Here is a 19513-nt window from a genome sequence, read left to right on the forward strand (position 1 = left end):
AGTGTCACACAAGCGTGAAGATGTTGTGCTTGTGGGGAGGGGGGAACAATGAGGTGCTCAGGGTGGGTGTTCATGCAGGAACCAATGGGATAGTCGACATGGGGGGGCTCATGAAGGAACCAATTGGACGCTCAATAGGAATGCTCCGAATTGCGGGCTGCAGTTGCACTGGGTGCTCGAGGGGGGGCGTTCATGCAGGATCCAAGGGGGAGGGTGTTCGTAAAGGTGACACAATGGGACTCTAGATCACATGCAGGAACGCCCTGAATTCCTGGCTGCAGTTGCAGACTATTGGTGTTGGAAGCCTACTGAGGAAAAAGTGAAGTATGTCCATTGTCAAGAGTTGTCATTTCAGAATAGGCATTAGCAAACAAGACCTTGGATATTAACAGGACACATGCATGCAAATGTATGGCTTGCTACTGCTATAAGCTCCTTGAACGTTTCATTTATTTTCCCTTGCCTTTCGAATCCGAGCCTTGAATGAAACTTTCCATCCATCCTTGGATCGCTCAAGTCCCATTGTGGCTTGTTATTCCGAGGATAGGCTAATCGGTTTAGCACGTCATGGACTCTGGCTAAAATGAAGGGGGTGGCAGATAAATGTCTAGTTACAATTAAGTATTTTAAATAATAACACACTATTGATAATCACTATAAGAATAAAATACAATCATGAATTGTCAACAAATATCGAAATGATTTTAAATTGATAAAATGTGTAAACTAAATGCGTTATTCATTAAAGATATTACAGAACCACAATCAAACAATTTCTTATGAAATACTGCCGTCTTTGTCTCCTTTTTTCTCGCATGTTTTCCCTTGGAGTTCCTCCCCCTGCGGCGCTGGGCGGGGTTTCATACCGAAACAGACGCTTCTTTTGTCGGATCCGTTTCAACCTGACTCCCTGGGGTTTACGGCTGAAAAATAGACACTTAAACAGCCCTAAAATAATTAACACGAATACCTTGATTTTTAGTATCAACGCTGGTTTCTAACTGTCACGAAAGGTGAGTGAAAAGTTGTGTTTTGACGACGTTATAAGCGATTTTCAAGTCGTGTCTCCCCCAGTCTTTGTAACACTCATGGCGGCTCTGCAGTGAGAGCTTTGGGGCAAGAGCAAACAGATGCGCCCGCTCGCGTATCTGTTTTTCAGGAAATCCTCACTTTATAAGCGTTTCTGAAATGTGCACTTACTCTTTTTGGTAGTTTATAAAACCACATTGACAGTTAATTGTGCAATCTCCTCCAAATTATACAATTAAAACGACTTTTCACAAAATAACGAATTATACTACCAAAATGCACGTGTCCTACACATCCAGGCTGCTAATAAGAAATTAAGTCGACTGAGCGTTTTTTTTATTTAACATTTCGTTGTATAATATATTATTTTCAAAAATGTGTTTTGGTAAGAATACTTTTCGTGCCAGCGGAAGCTGCGTTTTGACTCCTGCCGGAATAAGGGCGCCATTACTGGGGTAGAAAGCAGAAAACGGTCGGTGTTCCCAAGACAAATTTACAAGGCTATGAGTAGCCTTGACTCAAAAATAGAAGTACATTACATTAACAATGCCACGGCCCCTCGAAATATTTGAATGAAGTATATGATGAGCGTTGTATATATTTTCATACATTTTGGGAATATCTTTTAACAGCCTAAAACTATCGGTAGATGTAAAATGCATGCATGTGGCAAGTTTTTTTGTGTGTAATGTATGCTTATGTTTTCGAATAAGTTTGGAGGATCTGTTGTGTGTGTTCCGAAGTTTGACCTTGTGAGCGGGCCATAACACTAGCCTATACACCGAGAAAGCGGCGCCTCGGTCGGGTGCACAGCTGCGCCACCGAGCGGGGGTAGTCGCGCACTTTCTGGCAGTTCGATTCAGCCCGCCGCCATGGAATGTTAAAGCTGTTCCAACATTCTATTCCCTTCTCTAAAACGCTCCCTCCGCCTAGGCTATCTACCAAGGCTAGCCTATATACCAAACCAGTCGCGGTTAGTTAGGCTTTCGGTCAGGGGCCTGATGAAAATAAGCTGAAAAAGGCCAGCCTGGCCGCGGAACTAATCGGCCCCTAGCCCCTGATCATGACTCCGTTCCATTACATATTGTCATTAGACCTAGGTGTCTTCTGTACGGGAGTTATGTTAAGAGCCCTGTAGCTTGGTCTAAACATTAACACGCGCTTGCGGTACAGTTCTGGAAGCTTAAGGACCTTATTTTCATATCTGCAATAAAAAATAGTTCTGCTGCCATTGAAAAACCACACGATGAAACAATACATTGATCGGTCCTACAATTATCATATTGTGTGCCACTGCCCTGAAGTAGGCTACGCAATGTTGTTCTCTCATATGATAAAGGTAGCATAGATAGATAGATGGATAGGATGGACTTGGGCCGAGGGTCCATGTAACGCTTATTAGTCTAATGATCTAATACACTCAGATTTGATGTTAGTTTCAATTTCTTAAGTTCTCTATTTTCTGATCCACATGTTTAAATTGATTAATATAAAGCTGTTTTTAATTGATACATTTTCTACACTGTAAAATTGAGATTATGATATTGTTTTGATAATTTAGAAAAGTATCTTTATTCCTTTGAAAATGAAGGGTACTGTCACTGACTGCGAAGACATGGAGTTGTGTGCATCAGTCCCTACAGGCTTCCCTTCAAATTCACTACAATGTTATCCTCAATCCCCTGCATATGCCAACACCTTGCATAGAGAATCTAACAGCTAGGCCTAGCCAATATGTCGAAATGGATGGTTCATTTACAAATCTGCCTAACGACATGGTGTTTTGCGTACAATTCCAATGAAGTAGCCCAATAGGCCTAAACGTATTATCTTGTGAATGTAGCCTGATGCACGGTTTGCGTCGAAGGATTGTGCGTCGAGACGATGCCCCTGTTTTGGGATAACCTATGCAGCCTTCATTCCTCCCATCCTTGAAGACATCACCGATAGATGCGTGAAAATAGATTTTATGCAAGGCTACCAACCAAGTCATGTCAGATCAGTGATTATTTCTATGGCCTATGATCATTGGTCACCAGTGATCATATATATAAACTCAGCAAAAAAAGAAACGTTCTCTCACTGTCAACAAACTTGTGAAAATATTTGTATGAACATAACAAGATTGAACAAATGAGACATAAACTGAACAACTTCCACAGACATGTGACTAACAGAAATTGAATAATGTGTCCCTGAATAAAGGGGGGTCAAAATCAAAAGTTACAGTCAGTATCTGGTGTGGCCACCAGCTGCATTAAGTACTGCAGTGCATCTCCTCATGGACCGCACCAGATTTGCCAGTTGTTGCTGTGAGATGTTACCACACTCAGGAGGGGTCCTTGAATTGCTTCTTTTCCCACAGACACGTTTGCGGATGATCCCTGCTTCACTCCCCACACAGCCGTTGGATAGGCCTATAATGCTGATATGCTATAGTCTAATTTAAAGTCCCTTGCCCAGGTCCATATAGGACATTATTTACTAAATAAACTAAAGTAAAAAAAGTAACAATAAAATAACAATTAACAAGGCTATATACAGGGGTTCTAGACTATGACTATGTAAGGTGTTCACCTAGGCTACGCAGTAGAACTTTGCAGCAAATTCGGAGGGCAGACTGACAGGGACTCAGTCCCAGGTCTCTTCGCGGTCAACAGTGCAAAGAGAGTTTCTTCATTTGGTTGTGCTTATAACGCATCATGGCCGTTTTAAGAGTGTATGCCTATAGTCTGAAGTTGCCCAGGGGAAACCTGTGTGCACAGTGACGCCTGTAATACCAAACATTAGGAACACCCCCTGGCAACTGTGCATGGCCTATTGGTTAGCCTACTTGTAGTAAAGACGTTTGGCCTTCGTCAGCTGAATAATTGGCACGACGTGCACCCTCTCCGTGTCAATGTTTTTGAACATATTTAGTCGTGGACATAACCATAGGATAACGTATTAGGACCCGTGGTTGGAACGTCAAAAGTCAGTTCTTGAATTTGAGAAATCTTCTTGTGTAGATCAATATCTTTACATATTGGAATATCTGCCTACATGTACAAATTACCTCAACTAACCTGTACCCTGCACACTGACTTGTACCGGTACCCCCTGTATATAGCCTCGTTATTGTTATTTTATTGTGTTACTTTTTTATATATTTTTTTACTTTAGTTTATTTGGTAAATGTTTTCTTAACTATTCTTGAACTACACTGTTGCTTAAAGGCTTGTAGGTAAACATTTCACGGCAAGGTCTACACGTATTCGGCACATGTGACAAATAAAGCTTGATTTGATTTTGTGGTTCCAGAATCTCTAGGAATCGGGTCAGTTGAGCTGCACCATGAACGGCAGCAGCAGTGTGCCCTCTGCCTCCCAGACCATTCAGATAAAAACTGAGCCAGGTAGGCCAAATAATCAAACCACCATTCATCAACCACAAGCTATATTATTTCTTCAAGTAATAGTTTTTTCAATTTTGTGTATCCTTCCTTCATGCTTATGTAATTAGATGTAGGAGTATGTTTTTATCTTGTAATATTGTGTTGAATTCTGGTTGACTTTGAATGATCAATGTGTTTGACATTTACTTAGGTATGTCTGTCAGTTGTTTATCTATTCCAGGGTCAGCTTGAGGTTTATTGTGTCTACTAAAGGGGCCAGTCAAAACAAATGAAACACATGCTCTTTGATGTTGCTTGATGGTTGTGTGTTTGTCTATGTTTTAGTTGTGGATGCATGGAGTAAGGAGGACTGCCTCACTCTTTTGGAGAGGATTCAGAGCCTGTTGCCTGATGGTGATGCCATGAAATACAAAACCACAGAGTCCCACTTTGACTGGGAGAAGGTCTGCTTCGGAGACTTTACTGGCGACATGTGCAAACAGAAGTGGGCGAAGGTGTCTACTGAGGTTAGCCAATCACAATTTCAGCCAATCACAAAAGCAGGAAATCTATTTTCTGTGTTGAATCTGTGGAGGGAAGAGTGTCACAGAAATTGCAGAAAAAAATGTCTGTAGTCTCAATCTACTGGCAAAATGGCACTATGAAAATGTTTACAACAGAATTTCCATTTTTTATCTATTTGATACTGTCTTCAGGTGCGGAAGTTTAGGACTATGACAGAGCTCATAGTTGACGTCATTGAGTTTGTGAAGAACCCTTACAAAGGGAAGAAATTGAAGGTAAAGAATCAGATTATACCTTGTACTCATGACATTCCATGAAATACTAGGGTTATTTGGAGGAGAAGACTTGATCATTCACAATACTGTTGCCAATCTCACGCCTGCTACCATATGAATGACAATTATTCTGTTTTCCACCCTATTAGACACACCCAGACTTCCCAAAGAAACCCCTTACACCGTATTTCCGGTTCTTTATGGAGAAGCGAGCTAAGTATGCCAAGATCCACCCGGAGATGAGCAACCTTGACCTCACCAAGATTCTGTCCAAGAAATACAAGGAGCTCCCAGACAAGAAAAAGGTGATGATCAACTCTGCCATGCTCTTTCATTATGCCTTTGGGATAATCTTTATTTAATTCAAAGCCGCTCTCGCATCTAAACATGACATCACTGTATAGAAAACTGAGTGGTTTGTGAATACACTTACCTGAACTAATTACTTTTATTTTCTTGCTTCAGATTTGATAGCTTTCTGTACAGCTATACTTCTTCAATTGTAGCAGCTCTGTTTAGTTTTTCAGTTAATAGCTAATTGACTGAGGGTTACTCTCTGATCCCCACAGCAAAAGTACATCACAGAGTTTCAGCGAGAGAAGGAGTCCTTTGAGAAGAATATGGCCCGATTCAAGTGAGTGGCATTTTCTGTCTCGTTCAAGCCGGTTAACAAGTTACTTAGTGTTCAGTGGCCAAATTAACTTCCTCTTGAAAAAAAAACACGCAAGTGATCACTCCTCTATCTGTTTGTTGAAAGGGTATACCACCCATAACGTCTTTGCTCTTGTTCACGTCCAGAGAGGACCACCCGGAGTTGATAGAGGAGAGAAAGAAGTCGGACCTTCCTGAGAAGCCCAAGACGCCCCAGCAGCTGTGGTACAACCATGAGAAGAAGACCTACATGAAGCTCCACCCTGATGTGAGTGTTTGCAGAGGACCCATCCAGCTAAGTCTGGGATTTCACTGAATGGAACTGTTGAGTGTTGTGCTTCAAAAGAAAATGTCCCTGTTGGAATCCTTTGTGGTGAATGATGAATGCCTTTCCTTTCTCTGGGGTTACCAGGTGAGCCAAAAGGAGCTGAAGGAGGCTCTAAGAAGACAGTGGTCCCAGCTCTCAGACAAGAAGAGACTAAAATGGATCAGCAAGGCCCTGGAGCTGCAGAAAGACTATGCGGTAAGAGGTTAGAGGTGAAGGGTCAAGAGTAATATTCCATAGTATAGCACCTTATCAGGACACAACTTGGTAATCCTTTACTACCTTTTCCTGGTAGAGTAAACCAGCACATTTTCCACTTCATCATGCGTGATATACACTGCCTAGAGAGTAACATGCACATGCACATTCTAAATAAATAGTATTTAATCCCTTTTCGAAAGTCACAATCGATTTCGACAATTTCACAGATTAAGTCTTGATGAGGAAATTGTCCATAATTTCTCATTGTCAACCAAAACGTTTGATTGAATCTATGGTTCTCTACAGGGTAGTATGAAGGTCTACCAAGAGGCCCATCCAGATGCTGAAGAGCACGTCAAGTCCGTCCTCACCAAAGCTGAGCGGCAGCTCAAGGACAAGTTTGACGGCAGGCCAACCAAACCACCGCCGTAAGTTGCTTGATCGGAGTCACATTATTTGAATGAAAGAACAGTGGGCAAGTGGAGGGAGGGTAGAAGAATGTATAGGGGCACAGAAAAGCGACTGAGGTGGCGCTCAATCCCCCGTCGCCAGGAAATATGTGGTCCAGTGTCGGCAGCGCTACCACTGCCAGACCCCTGTGGTCTCTAGGCAGTTCTGTAAAGACCAAAATGGATTTTTGCCCTCCTTTTTTTTATCCAGAGATTATGGATAGGAGATCCTTTATTTATTTGCAAACAGTAAGTTAGCTCTTGGTTTCTGTGGGGTTTAAAGACCTGTGGTGTAGTTGAATTCTATGGCGCTGAGCTAATGGTTTTCGGTCTTCAGGAACGGTTACTCCCTATACTGTGCCGAGCTGATGGTGAACATGAAGGATGTTCCCAGTACGGAGCGCATGGTGCTGTGCAGTAAGCAGTGGAAGATGATGACACAGAAGGAGAAGGACATGTTTCAGAAACGCTGCGAGCAGGTCAGTCTTGTTCAGCTCTGTTCATGAGGAAATGCAATGAAACACCAGTATTTTCCTCTTTCATTTCGTAAACAAGTCCTGGACTAGGTCCTCTGCTTCTTTTTAATAGCTGCTTCAAGTATTTTGGCCTCTATTGGTTTCAATTGTTTGTTTTTTGCTGCCATGTCATGCTGCTTCTGGGAAACCTTGCAGAAAATATAGAGAAATACCTGTTTAGAAGTGTTGTGAAGGTTTGAAAGGGTTTCTGTCATGATAACAAAGTTTTTGTCATTCACAAATCTGAGAAATGCTCTTTCTTTCACCCTGCTGCTGGTGTTTCTGGCTACAGAAAAAGAAGCAGTATGAAATTGACCTACAGAGGTTTCTAGAGGTAAGTAGAACTGAATATAACCATATCCGTAGTACTGTACATATCACACTACACATGCTTAGCTGACCTGAGTTTTAGAAGTGGAAGTCTATGAAAGCCTCTGTCGGTTCTGTTTCCCCAGAGTCTCCCGGAGGAGGAGAGGGACCGCGTGATGACGGAGGAGAAGCTGGGGGGCTCGCGGCTTGGCGTGGGGGCTGCTGGCAGCCCGCATGGAGCCAAGTCCCCCTCTGCCAAGGTGGGTCTCACAAAACTACAACAGGTATGTCACCACCTATCAGCCACTTGGCAAGTTGGGATATAGCTTTCTAAGTTACAGTAAACGCTTTTTTCACCTGGTCAGTCACAAGTAAGGTTTACTAAGTATTTCATATGTTGGGTCATGGGGATGTTTGAGCTGATAAGATACAGTGAGGGTGGATCGTTTACATTTTAAAGCAGTGGAGGCTGGTGGAAGGAGCTATAGGAGGACGGGTTTATTGTAATAGAAAAATGGAACAGTCTCAAACATAGTTTGATATTGTTCCATTTATTCCATTACAATGAGCACGTCCTCCTATTTATCCTCCCACTAGCCTCCTCTGTTTTATAGGTGTACTAAGTACACAATGTATATGTCACCTGCATTGACGCCAGGTTTGTCTCTATTGCATTCCTTCAGGAGTGCTGTCGCGAAGCTGAGCTGGAGCACTGGGTGCACGCTGGCCTGACGGCGAAAGAGAAGCGCGACGGCAAGAAGAGGACCAAAATCCCTGAGACGCCCAAGACTGCCGAGGAGATGTGGCAACAGAGCATCATAGGAGACTACCTGGCCAAGTACAGGGTGAGAGAGCAACATTTTGTGTCTGCAAAACAGCCCTAGATAAAAATATTTTTTCATAAACTGTAGGTCCATAAACATTTTTATAGTTTTCTATTTGGTTTTAGTGTTTCACATTTATATTAAAGTAGTTATCTTTCCCAACAACATAACATAAAATTTTTAAACACGGTATACCTTGGTGGGTCAAATCAAATTGGCTCGTGGGCCAGTTGTGGCCTACGGGCCGCCAGTTGAAGACCCCTGCCGTACTGCATCTAGGGATGCGCTTTAATCCATACAGAGCTAAGGTGGGATAAAAATTCTGTGTCCCGTGTCTTGTGGTTACAGAGTGACCGCAAGAAGGCCCAGAGTGCCATGGAGTCGGCTTGGAAGGCCATGGAGAAGAAGGAGAAGATCCCGTGGATCAAGAAGGCGGCTGATGACCAGAAGCGATACGAGGTTCAGTACCGGCCCGTGGTCAGTGACCAGACGTTTTGACCGCTGTCTTCTTCGGTTGTGCTGAAGAAATGTCAAAATGTTGGTTGCCCTCCCCACCCCCTGCCCCTTCTCTTTCCTCTCTCTCCATCATCCCTCTTCGTCGCACACCCTCCTCCAAGCTACCCCCGACAGAGGTGGAGTTGGAGTTGGTGGATCCGTCCCGTCTGAATGCGTTTGAGTGATCTCAGTTTTTCTCGTTCTTCTTTGTTTCTTCTGCTTTCTGCCATTGTACCAGAGTCTTGACATTTGTGTGTTTGTTTGCTGGATGTCACTGTTTGCACACTGTTGAAGTATGTAATGTGAGGGCCTCCCGAGTGGCACAGTGGTTTAAGGCACTGCATCGCAGTTGCTAGCTGTGCTACTAGAGATCCTGGTTAGAGTCCAGGGTCTGTCGCAGCCGGCCGTGACCTGGAGACCCATGGGGTGGCGCACAATTAGCCCAGCTTCGTCTGGGTTAGAGGAGGGTTTGCCTGGCAGGGATGTCCTTGTCCCATCGCACTCTAGCGACTCCTGTGGCGGGCCTGGCGCAAGCACGCTGACACGGTCGCCAGGTGTACGGTGTTTCCTCCGACACATTGGTGTGACTGGCTTCCGGGTTAAGCAGGTATTGTGTCAAGAAGCGGTGTGGCTTGGTTGGGTCGTGTTTCGGAGGACGCGTGGCTCTCGACCTTCGCCTCTCCCGAGTCCGTACGGGAGTTGCAGCGATGAGACAAGACTGTAACTACCAATTGGATGCTATGAAATTGGGGAGAAAAAGGGGTAAAAAAAAAAGTATGTAATGTGTATTTCTATTGATTATCCATTCAACTGTCCCTGTGTGTAATTTTCATGAGCCATACCATTAACCATATTGCTGACCTGGGTCAAATACTTGATTTAATTTTCCCGATACAATGGAACCCTTGGGATAGTATTCCAAGTATTTGACATGTCCACTACACCCGTGTGTGTGTGTGTGTGTGTGGTGGACTGTGCTTGTGGTGTAATAACAGTTATTGTCCCACAGAGGGAATTGTTGGAGTCTAGAACGCCCCAGTCAGGAGCAGGCCAGAGGAAACCCAAGTTTGAAGGGGAGCCCAAGAAGCCACCAGTGTGAGTATCCACACGCCGACTCTTTTGAGTGTTATTGCTATTACTGCTGTCTTTTTATCATATGGTTTCTTTTCTTGGCTTATCCTGGCCCATGTTCTTTTTCATTTTCTGTCTCTTTGCTCAGTCCCTTTTCCCCAAATGTCTTATTTTCTTTTCTTATTTTTCCACACCCTCTCACTATCATTGTTTTGCTAATTTTTCATGTCGTTCACCACCTTATTCGGGCACTTTATGTCTAGAAGCTCTTAGATTCACTTACTTTTGTGTGTTGCTAATTGTGTAGGTCCTTTTTATCAATTTATATAGTGCCTTCAGAAAGTATTCACACCCCTTGACTTTTTCCACATTTTGGTGTTACAGACTGAATTTAAAATGTTTTGAGTTTTTGTTCACTGGCTTACACACAATAGCACAAAATGTCAAAGTGGATTTATGTTTTTCAAAATGTTTACAGATTTTTAATTAAAAATGAAAAGCTGATATGTCTTGAGTTAATAAGTATTCAACCCTTAAGTCAATAAGTTATTGCAAGCCTAAATAAGTTCAGGAGTAAAAATATGCTAAATAAGTTGCATGAACTCACTCTGTATGCAATAATAGTGTTTAACATGATTTTTGAATGACGACCTCATCTCTGTACCCCACACATACAATTATCTGTAAGATCCCTCAGTCGAGCAGTGAATTTCAAACACAGATTCAACCACAAAGAAGAGGGAGGTTTTCCAATGCCTTGCAAAGAAGGGCACCTATTGGTAAATGGGTACAAATAAAAAAAGCAGACATTGAATATCCCTTTGAGCATGGTGAAGTTATTAATTTCACTTTGGATGGTGTATCAATTAACTTAGTCAATGCAAAGATACAGGCGTCCTTCCTAACTCAGTTGTCGGAGAGGAAGGAAACCGCTCAGGGATTTCACCATGAGGTCAAAGGTGACTTTAAAACAGTTAGAGTTGAAGGATGGGTCAATAACATTGTAGTTACTCCACAACACTAACCTAACTGACAGTGAAAAGGAAGCCTGTACAGAATAAACATTCCAAAAGATGCATCCTGTTTGTGACAAGGCACTAAAGTAATCCTGCAAATGTGGCAAAGCAATTAACTTTTTGTCCTGAATACACAATGTTATGTTTTCAGCAAATCTAGTACAAAACATTACTGAGTACCATTCTCCATATTTTCAAGCATAGTGGTGGCTGAATTATGTTATGGGTATGCATGTAATTGGTAAGGACTGGAGTTTTTCAGCATGAAAAATAAATGGAATGGAGTTAAGCACAGGCCAAATCCTAGAGAAAAACTTTTTAGCAGGACAATAACTTAAAAGGCAAAATCTACACTGGGGTTACTTACCAAGAAGACAGTGAATGTTCCGAGTTAGGCAGATTTATGTCTAAACTATGGCAAGACTTGAAAATGGTTGTATAGCAATGATCAATTTGACAGACCTTGACGATTGGGGGAAAGGTTGCACAATCCAGGTGTGGAAAGCTCTTAGAGATTTACACAGAAAGACTCAGATTGTAATCGCTGCCAATGTTGATTCTAACGTGTATTGACTCGGGGTGTAATATGTAACTAATCAAAATATATTAGTGTTCAAATGTTTCTTCCACTTTGACATTATTCACACCCCTTGACTTTTTCCACATTTGGTTGTGTTACAAAGTGGGATTAAATGGATTTAATTGTAATATTTGGTCAACAATCTACACAAAATCTGCTTTGGGCAGGTGACATTTTATCCTGAAGACAACCGTTAATTCATGTTGACTTCCTTCCATTTCATTGTGTGCATTAGCGACTCGCAACAAAGAGTAAACAGCCAAGTGATCAGTTCCTCTTCTCCCTACATTCTCCTTTCCTTCCATTTACGTTTCTCTCACTCAATTTCCATCTGACCAGTCTTGGCTAGGTTTATTTTAGGATTTTTTGCAAACTGCTATAGTGTGCCATTTTTAGAATAGGTTACAACCCCCATAACCTTAGACCGGTTCCAGACTGAAATATGCAACAAAAACATTGTTTTGATGGAGGCAAATTGTGTATTCATTATTCTAGGGGCCTACTTTGTTTCATGTTTAACAAAATCCTGCCCACTAAGTTTAAACTCACAAATGAAACACAGGGCAAAATAAAACAAGCACCAAATGTGGGTATCTACCGGTTAAAAGGGGAAGAAATGTAGCTTTCTAATGCTGCTAGCTGTATGTCTCAACTCCCACTATAAAGAGAATAACACCCCGTTGGAATAGGAGTAATGGTGAACAGTGATATTGATGAGAGACGCACCTGTTTCAGTAGCGCGAGTTGCGGCTCAAATGGGCTTGGCAGTCCTTCATTTGGCCACATATCAACTGCAATCATTTCTGTAATCAGCGCTTTGTTAAAGATGTGTGTCGTGCTTTGTATCTGTGGCAAATCATTTGAAAGATGCTGCATATCCCTTCTTACTAATATTACAGCATTGTTGCGTTAGGTTAGGCCTATTTTGTTAAATATTCCCCTTTATGATGAGGAGTGGGACCTGTTAGTGGTCATTTTGTGATAACTGCACTGTGATTTAAAAAAAAAAAAATCTGTTTAGGGATTTTTTTTCTTAATGTTAAGGATTACATTTCATTTAAATGTTCACACCTTTAGTTTGTATTGAGTGATCTGTGGATGTAATTAATCTTGAATTAAACCATTCTCCTCGTCGCTCTCTCCCTCTCTCTCTGCAGGAGCGGCTACCAGATGTTCTCCCAGGAGCTGCTGACCAACGGCGAGCTGAACCACTTCAGCCTGAAGGAGCGCATGGTGGAGATCGGCAAGCGCTGGCACAAGCTCAGCCAGAGTCACAAGGACAAGTACAAGAAGCTGGTGGAGGAGCTGCAGATTGAGTACAAGGCCGAGCTGGAGGCCTGGGTCAAGGTAAGGGAGGGTAATCTTTGGGGTCAAAGAATGACTATTTGTTAGGCAACTTTCTGAACAGTGGACACCGAAGGTCACCTTGCCTGAAAATAATCAAATAAGCATTAAAATATCAAACGGAATGAGAGATCGCATAAGGAGACATTGATACAAGACGCAAACTTATAACCTGTGTATTCTTCTAAAATCATTAAACAGTTGAAATGATAGATCAAATGTTAACATCAGAGGCTTTGGAAGAAATCAGTCTTAACAGAATTTATTTTGTCATTTCTTCCCCCTTATTATTTTTTTCGTCTTTCTTTCTCTTTTCCCCTTCAGTCTCTCTCTCCCCAGGAGCGAGCGGTTTATAAAGAGTTCTCCACCACAGTGAGTTGCACTCTCTCAAATATGTTCTTGACATCCCACTCAACCCTCATTCAACATAGCACTTCATATACAATGCCACAAACATGCATTCATGCTATAACCCTTCAAATCAAATTGTATTTGTTACATACGCCGAACACAGCAGGTGTAGACCTTACAGTGAAAGGCTTACTTACAAGCCCTTAACCAACAATGCAGTTAAGAAAAATAAGTGTCAAGTAAAAAATAGATAAGTAAAATTGTTTCAATAAAAGTAACAAATAATTAAACAGCAGCAGTAAAATAACAATACAGGGGGTATAGTCAATGTGTGGGGGCACAGGTTGAGGTAATTGAGGTAATATGTTCATGTAGGTAGAGTTAAAGTGACTATGCGTAGACAGAGTAGCAGCAGCCTAAAAGGGGGGGGGTCAATGCAAATGGCCTGGGTTGCCCTTTGATTAGCTGTTGAGGAAAGGGGGATACCTAGTCAGTTGTAAAACTGAATGCCTTCAACTGAAATGTGTCTTCTGCATTTAACCCAACCCCTCTGAATCAGAGATGTGCAGGGGGCTGTCTTAATCGACACCCACTACTTCTTCGGCACCCGGGGAACAGTGGGTTAACTACCTTGCTCAGGGGCAGAACGACAGATTTCTACCTTGTTGCTGAATCAAATCCCTGAGCTGACCTTTCGGTTACTGGTCCAACGTTCTAACCACTAGGCTACCTGCCGCCCCAGGAGTCTTATGGCTTGGGGGTAGAATCTGTTAAGAAGCCTTTTGGACCTAGACTAGGTGCTCCTGTACCGCTTGCAGTGCGGTAGTAGAGAGAACAGTCTATGACTGGGGTGGCTGGAGTCTTTGACAATTTTTTAGGGCCTTCCTCTGACACCGCCTGGTGTAGAGGTCCTGGATGGCAGGAAGCTTGGCCCCAGTGATGTACTGGGCCGTAGGCACTACCCTCTGTAGTGCCTTGTGGTCGGAGGCCGAGCAGTTGCCATACCAGGCAGTGATGCAACCAGTCAGGATGCTCTCGATGGTGCAGCTGTAGAACTTCACACTTCTGCTATAACCTGTCATACTCCTGGTATAACCCCTAACACTAATGCTATAATAGTTGTATTCCCCATTCACATCCTTCATATGCCATAGCTACAGCTACTCTCTTCTCTGCAGCTGGAGTACTAAAAGCTGACACCAAATATATTTGATTTAGATTAAATTGCCTTGTTCTGTCTTTGTAGCCTGATGTGACTGCAATAGTGACTATCTGTATGCACAAGCGGGCATCTAACATTACTGCATTTGAATGGGGGAAAAAACGTAATCATATTAGCATCTAGCTACTAATCATCATTGCTTTGAACTTGAACCGTGTTTGTGTGCTGCCCACCCTCCATCTTTGCCGCCCTGTTCTCTCCCTCACCACCCACCCACCTTCCTCCATCCTCCTCTTCCCTCCTTCCCAATCTCGCCTCCACCCGTCTCAATTGCCCGCTCCCCCCATGCAGAAACGGCGGAGCACCACCAAGGCGCGGGGCGCCCAGGGGGCCAAGCTGTGTATGATGGCGACAGTGAAGGGGAAGGCGGTAGGTGCCAGAGCCGCAGCAGTAGGGGTCGGAGGGGGCAAGCGGGCCATGGCGTACCGGGCCAAGGTAACTCCGCCGCTCTCGCTAGACTGCTTCTCTCTCACACGCACACACACAAGCGTTAGTCACACTCACTCACTTACACACAGGCAGCGGCATGGGTGGTGGTCAGACTGTGGTACCCTGGGCTGTGTGTGTGGGCTCCTGCAATTTTAATGGTTTAGGATAAGTTAAAGCAGGGGCCCCCCGGGCACTAAACAGTATAATTATTTGAATCAGCTGTGTAGTGCTAGGGCAAAAAACAAAATGTCCACCCAGGGGGCTCCCAGTACTTTGGGAAACCCTGAGTTAAGGTAGATCATCAAGACCTGGATTCCTCTGTGAGCTTTAGTAGTCCCTACTGTGATTAAGGCTGTCTGCATTTTGTCTGTGGCAGTTGGAGTATGACACTGGTTACTCTTACATGCTTTTAGTTTGTGTGTTTAACCTGTTATCTTAGGGTGTTTTGTGTGCGTGGTATTTGTTATGCTATCGTGTTTGTCCTGTAATTGTGTATTCCATGTGCTGTTATAAGTGTGTATGCTGTGCACCATTCTGTAAACGTGTGAGTTTGCGGTAAAGGCGTGACCCTGTGCTCTCCAGCAGGATACGTCCGACTCGGACGAGGATGATAAGACGGACTCGTCAGACTCTGATGATGAAGAATCGTCCGGCAGCTCCGACAGCGAAGATGATGATGATGATGAGGTAAACGGCACTATGCTTTAGTGTAGACTTAAAGTATTTGAGGTGTGCTTAGTTTACCTGAGTTTGCATTTTGAGTGATCTGATTGCCTAGTACAATGGAACCAATCGAAATCAAACACAGCACTAATAGTAAAATGGATTTGACCCAGATGTTCTACTGTCTCTGTCCTCTAGAATGATGACGACGACCCATCCGAGGGCTCCAGCAGCTCTTCCTCAGAGGACAGCAGTGACTCGGACTCAGACTAGCCCCCCCCCCCCAATAGGAGGGGCTGTGCGGGACACACCTCCTCGCGAGTCAGGCGCAGTTATAGCGGCGTCATCAAATCGCTCACACATTGGCTGCTCCCACCTCTTTCTCACAAGGAGAAATGAGACTGGAGAAAGCGAGATGAAATAAAGGGAGGAATGGAAAAGTCATGCTCCCCCTGTTGACCTGGAGCACTTTTATTCAACTGGGACGAGATCTTTTACAGGGGCTTTGTTACACGTTCAATGCCTTTCTAGGTGTTTATTATGAACTTGTTGCGACATTTTCTTATTTTAAACTTTGAAGGAAATTTCTAATTAAAGCGGTTGAGGCTTTTATGTTTTTGAACAAGACTGGTTTCTACAGAGTTTTTGACTGGGAGGGGCATATTGAGGAGTTTGCCGTTTTTTTGTCGTTGGGTCTAACAGTCCGTGCAGAGGGAGGACTGTTGCTGCTTTCCCTCCATTGAAACATCTGGTCAAACCCTCTAAAATAAAATGCACTTTTTTCTCGTGAATTCTTCGTGTGATTTCAACCGTTAATTGATGTATATTTCATTGTACTGGATTTATAGAGCTTTAATGTAAGAAGTATGCTCAGCTCTGTTACTGATGGGGTAGGTTTGCAACCTATTCCATATAATACACAACTTCTAGCCATAACTTATGCTGCGTTCATAACCAAGTGGCACTTGAAAGTGTACTTATTAGTGGGAAACTAGTCTCATCATCCCTGAGCTCTGACTTTTCACACATGCGGACCTCTGTCACCTAAGGAAATTACATGCTACAAAACACAAGTTTAAAATGTAAATGCATCCAACTGGTAATTTACTTGGGCATGAACGCAGCATTAGACATTTCTATGAAGGGACGATCCACAAAATACAGCCATACTTTTTTCCACTAACCTTGGCAATAGTCGATTTCCCTAAACAATTGTTAGTACCTGTATGTACTAAGCTTCAGTATTTGACATTGCAGAAGTATCCCTTTCTGAACACATCTGCAAAATAACTTTTTGGGCAACCTGACCAAATTCACAAATGTGTGTTACAGATCCATCACTCACTGAAAGCAAGTCTAAGACACGGTAGATCTATTTCTATGCTTCCCGTTCTTCAGTTTTTGCATAGCAGTTTCAAACAGCTGAAAATATATTTCTCAGCAGTTTAGATGGTACATTGATTCTCTACACTATATACTAGCTTGTTATTAGAATATTTGCAACCAGGAGATGGCAGTGATAGCTGCATAGTCCACCTTTAAATTCTGATGCATCAATGTCAATTCAAAACTAAGTCATGCAATTTTCCATTAAACATTCATTACAATTGCTCATACTGTCTTTATGTAAAATGTACATAATTCACAAAACAAAAATTACATGTTGCTTTTATAGACATTTCTATATATAAAAACAATCTTCAAACTTGTCTTTCCCCAGATATAATACACATACAGCCACACATCCCCTGTACCAGGAGTGATACCAATAAATACAAACACCTGTGCATAGTGCTTTGTAAAGACTTGCAACAAGCATTCAGAACAGCCCATGGATCCTTACAAATGCATTCATTAATATAAACCCCGTAAGGTCTGTCCACAACTCTGCGGAAATCTAATTAGCATAACATCCCCATAAAAATCTGTAATTTATACATTGGATGCATCTCAATCCACCGCATCCGCGGTGAAAGACAGAGCCGTGTTTGTCAGACCATGAGACATCCCGAAAATCGATCTTCTCACAAAATTGTCTGTGGCATCTGAACAGTTTGGCCTACATACTATTATGAATCCTCCATGGAAAGATGACTCTCGCGAACACGTACAAGTCGGTTGTTTTGGCCTCAAGCTTTGTCTGAAGGTCCCCTGGTACCAGTTGAAAAAAATGTACGGAAGTATATATGGACACTGTTTAGTGCCAAAAAAGAAAGGGGTTAGATACACGTAAACAAAAATCCTGATCTTTCAGATAAAGGACAGACACTTCAGAACAAACTTCCTTTAGATTTTTTGTTTGGGGGGGGGGCTAGCTGTTTCATGTAGTGAATGTTATACAATGTGTTTGCATGGGCTAATAGTAGTAAGGCCCAATTTCTTTCTTCTATCAAATAATGTACTTTTTTTTCTCCTTCCATACTTCAAGGGGTCTTAAGCCAAAATCAAATAGTAAAATGATCCTTGGTATGACCTTAAAACAATTGCATTTAGCTTTGCCTGGGGAGTGCCAAGATGAAGGCACGGTAACTTCATCACAGCGCCCTCTATCAGTCCTCTAGTGTAAATATAAATCCTTGGCGTTACCCTATTCCCTTCCTGATCGGCTACATAAACTGAGAGCAAAGACGAAACCACATTTACATTTAAGTCATTTAGCGGACGCTCTTATCCAGAGCGACTTACAAATTGGTGCATTCACCTTATAATATCCAGTGGAACAACCACTTACAATAGTGCATCTAAATCTTTTAAGGGGGGGTTAGAAGGATTACTTTATCCTATCCTAGGTATTCCTTAAAGAGGTGGGGTTTCAGGTGTCTCCGGAAGGTGGTGATTGACTCCGCTGTCCTGGCGTCGTGAGGGAGCTTGTTCCACCATTGGGGTGCCAGAGCAGCGAACAGTTTTGACTGGGCTGAGCGGGAACTGTGCTTCCTCAGAGGTAGGGAGGCGAGCAGGCCAGAGGTGGATGAACGCAGTGCCCTTGTTTGGGTGTAGGGCCTGATCAGAGCCTGAAGGTACGGAGGTGCCGTTCCCCTCACAGCTCCGTAGGCAAGCACCATGGTCTTGTAGCGGATGCGAGCTTCAACTGGAAGCCAGTGGAGAGAGCGGAGGAGCGGGGTGACGTGAGAGAAATCCCACAAGCCATTTCTGCCTACCTTACAAAGTCCAAGTGTTTGGGGTCGTGTAAAAAGGTAATGGACTGTCTCTACAAATATTTGTATCGCTTTGAGAAAAAAACTTGAAATAAAACGGGTCATTGTCAGCAAGTCCAGTATCAAACACCAATTTGCAATTTGTCCATGCAAATCACTGCATGACTTAACATTACCTCAATCATGCGAAACCTAGGTCAGGGTTCCATTTCAAATGCCACTGAGAAAACAAAAGGTTCTCAGATTAACTGTATCCACTTGTCTATTTCATAGCAATACACTCACTGTACTATGGAACTGACAATACATCTAATTTAACTAGACTGGTGTCTAGCAATTCCCCACTGGAAAACTTGTTTTATTGTCAATGCAATGGTGGAAACTCAATTAAGGAATTACAAATTCCTCTCTGAATGTCATAAGTAAAGTACCAAAGACAAAACAAAGAGACCAAGTAGAAAATAGACGATCCAACGTGCATTGCTTAGTTCTGGACCCTGGAAAAGCCATTCTAGTGAAGACAAAAATATATAACACTTTTCATTAACTTCATTTATCCATTTACATCCTACAGACCATTCGTCTACATACGTTGCACACAAGTATTAGAAAACACAATGAAGAGGCCCCATTTGTTAGTCTCAATATCACCCAGTTACATTTGATCCGAATGAACAGTTGCGGTTCTGACGTCCATAGCGAACCTATTAC

The 19513-nt window shown here is 42.8% G+C and overlaps 1 protein-coding gene across 6 annotated transcripts; it reads left to right on the forward strand.

Moving 5' to 3' along the window:
* The first annotated feature begins 785 nt into the window (after positions 1-785).
* On the forward strand, positions 786-16438 carry LOC106568666 (nucleolar transcription factor 1-A). 6 transcript variants are annotated; one of them, XM_014139183.2, is made up of 20 exons: positions 786-1013; positions 4330-4423; positions 4748-4929; positions 5119-5202; positions 5352-5507; positions 5772-5836; positions 6001-6121; positions 6266-6376; positions 6686-6807; positions 7166-7307; positions 7636-7677; positions 7799-7936; positions 8336-8497; positions 8825-8953; positions 9981-10066; positions 12796-12985; positions 13307-13354; positions 14847-14990; positions 15567-15671; positions 15846-16438. In XM_014139183.2, the coding sequence occupies exons 2-20, from the start codon at positions 4363-4365 to the stop codon at positions 15918-15920; spliced, it is 2163 nt and encodes a 720-aa protein (XP_013994658.2). In that variant the 5' UTR covers positions 786-1013; positions 4330-4362; the 3' UTR covers positions 15921-16438. The 6 variants fall into 6 exon arrangements, with proteins under 6 accessions (XP_013994658.2, XP_045549770.1, XP_013994659.2 ...); XM_045693814.1 differs by having other exon boundaries at positions 15567-15666; positions 15844-16438; XM_014139184.2 differs by having other exon boundaries at positions 15570-15671.
* The last annotated feature ends 3075 nt before the right edge of the window (positions 16439-19513 follow it).

The sequence above is a fragment of the Salmo salar genome, chromosome ssa14, assembly GCF_905237065.1.
Source record: "Salmo salar chromosome ssa14, Ssal_v3.1, whole genome shotgun sequence".
Taxonomy (NCBI): domain Eukaryota; kingdom Metazoa; phylum Chordata; class Actinopteri; order Salmoniformes; family Salmonidae; genus Salmo; species Salmo salar.

Coding starts and splice junctions, on each gene's coding strand:
- LOC106568666 (XM_014139183.2), top strand. CDS start 4,363: ATGAACGGCAGCAGCAGTGTGCCCTCTGCCTCCCAGACCATTCAGATA. Junction 5,508..5,771: donor AGCTCCCAGACAAGAAAAAG/GTGATGATCAAC, acceptor TGATCCCCACAG/CAAAAGTACATCACAGAGTT. Junction 5,837..6,000: donor AAGAATATGGCCCGATTCAA/GTGAGTGGCATT, acceptor GTTCACGTCCAG/AGAGGACCACCCGGAGTTGA.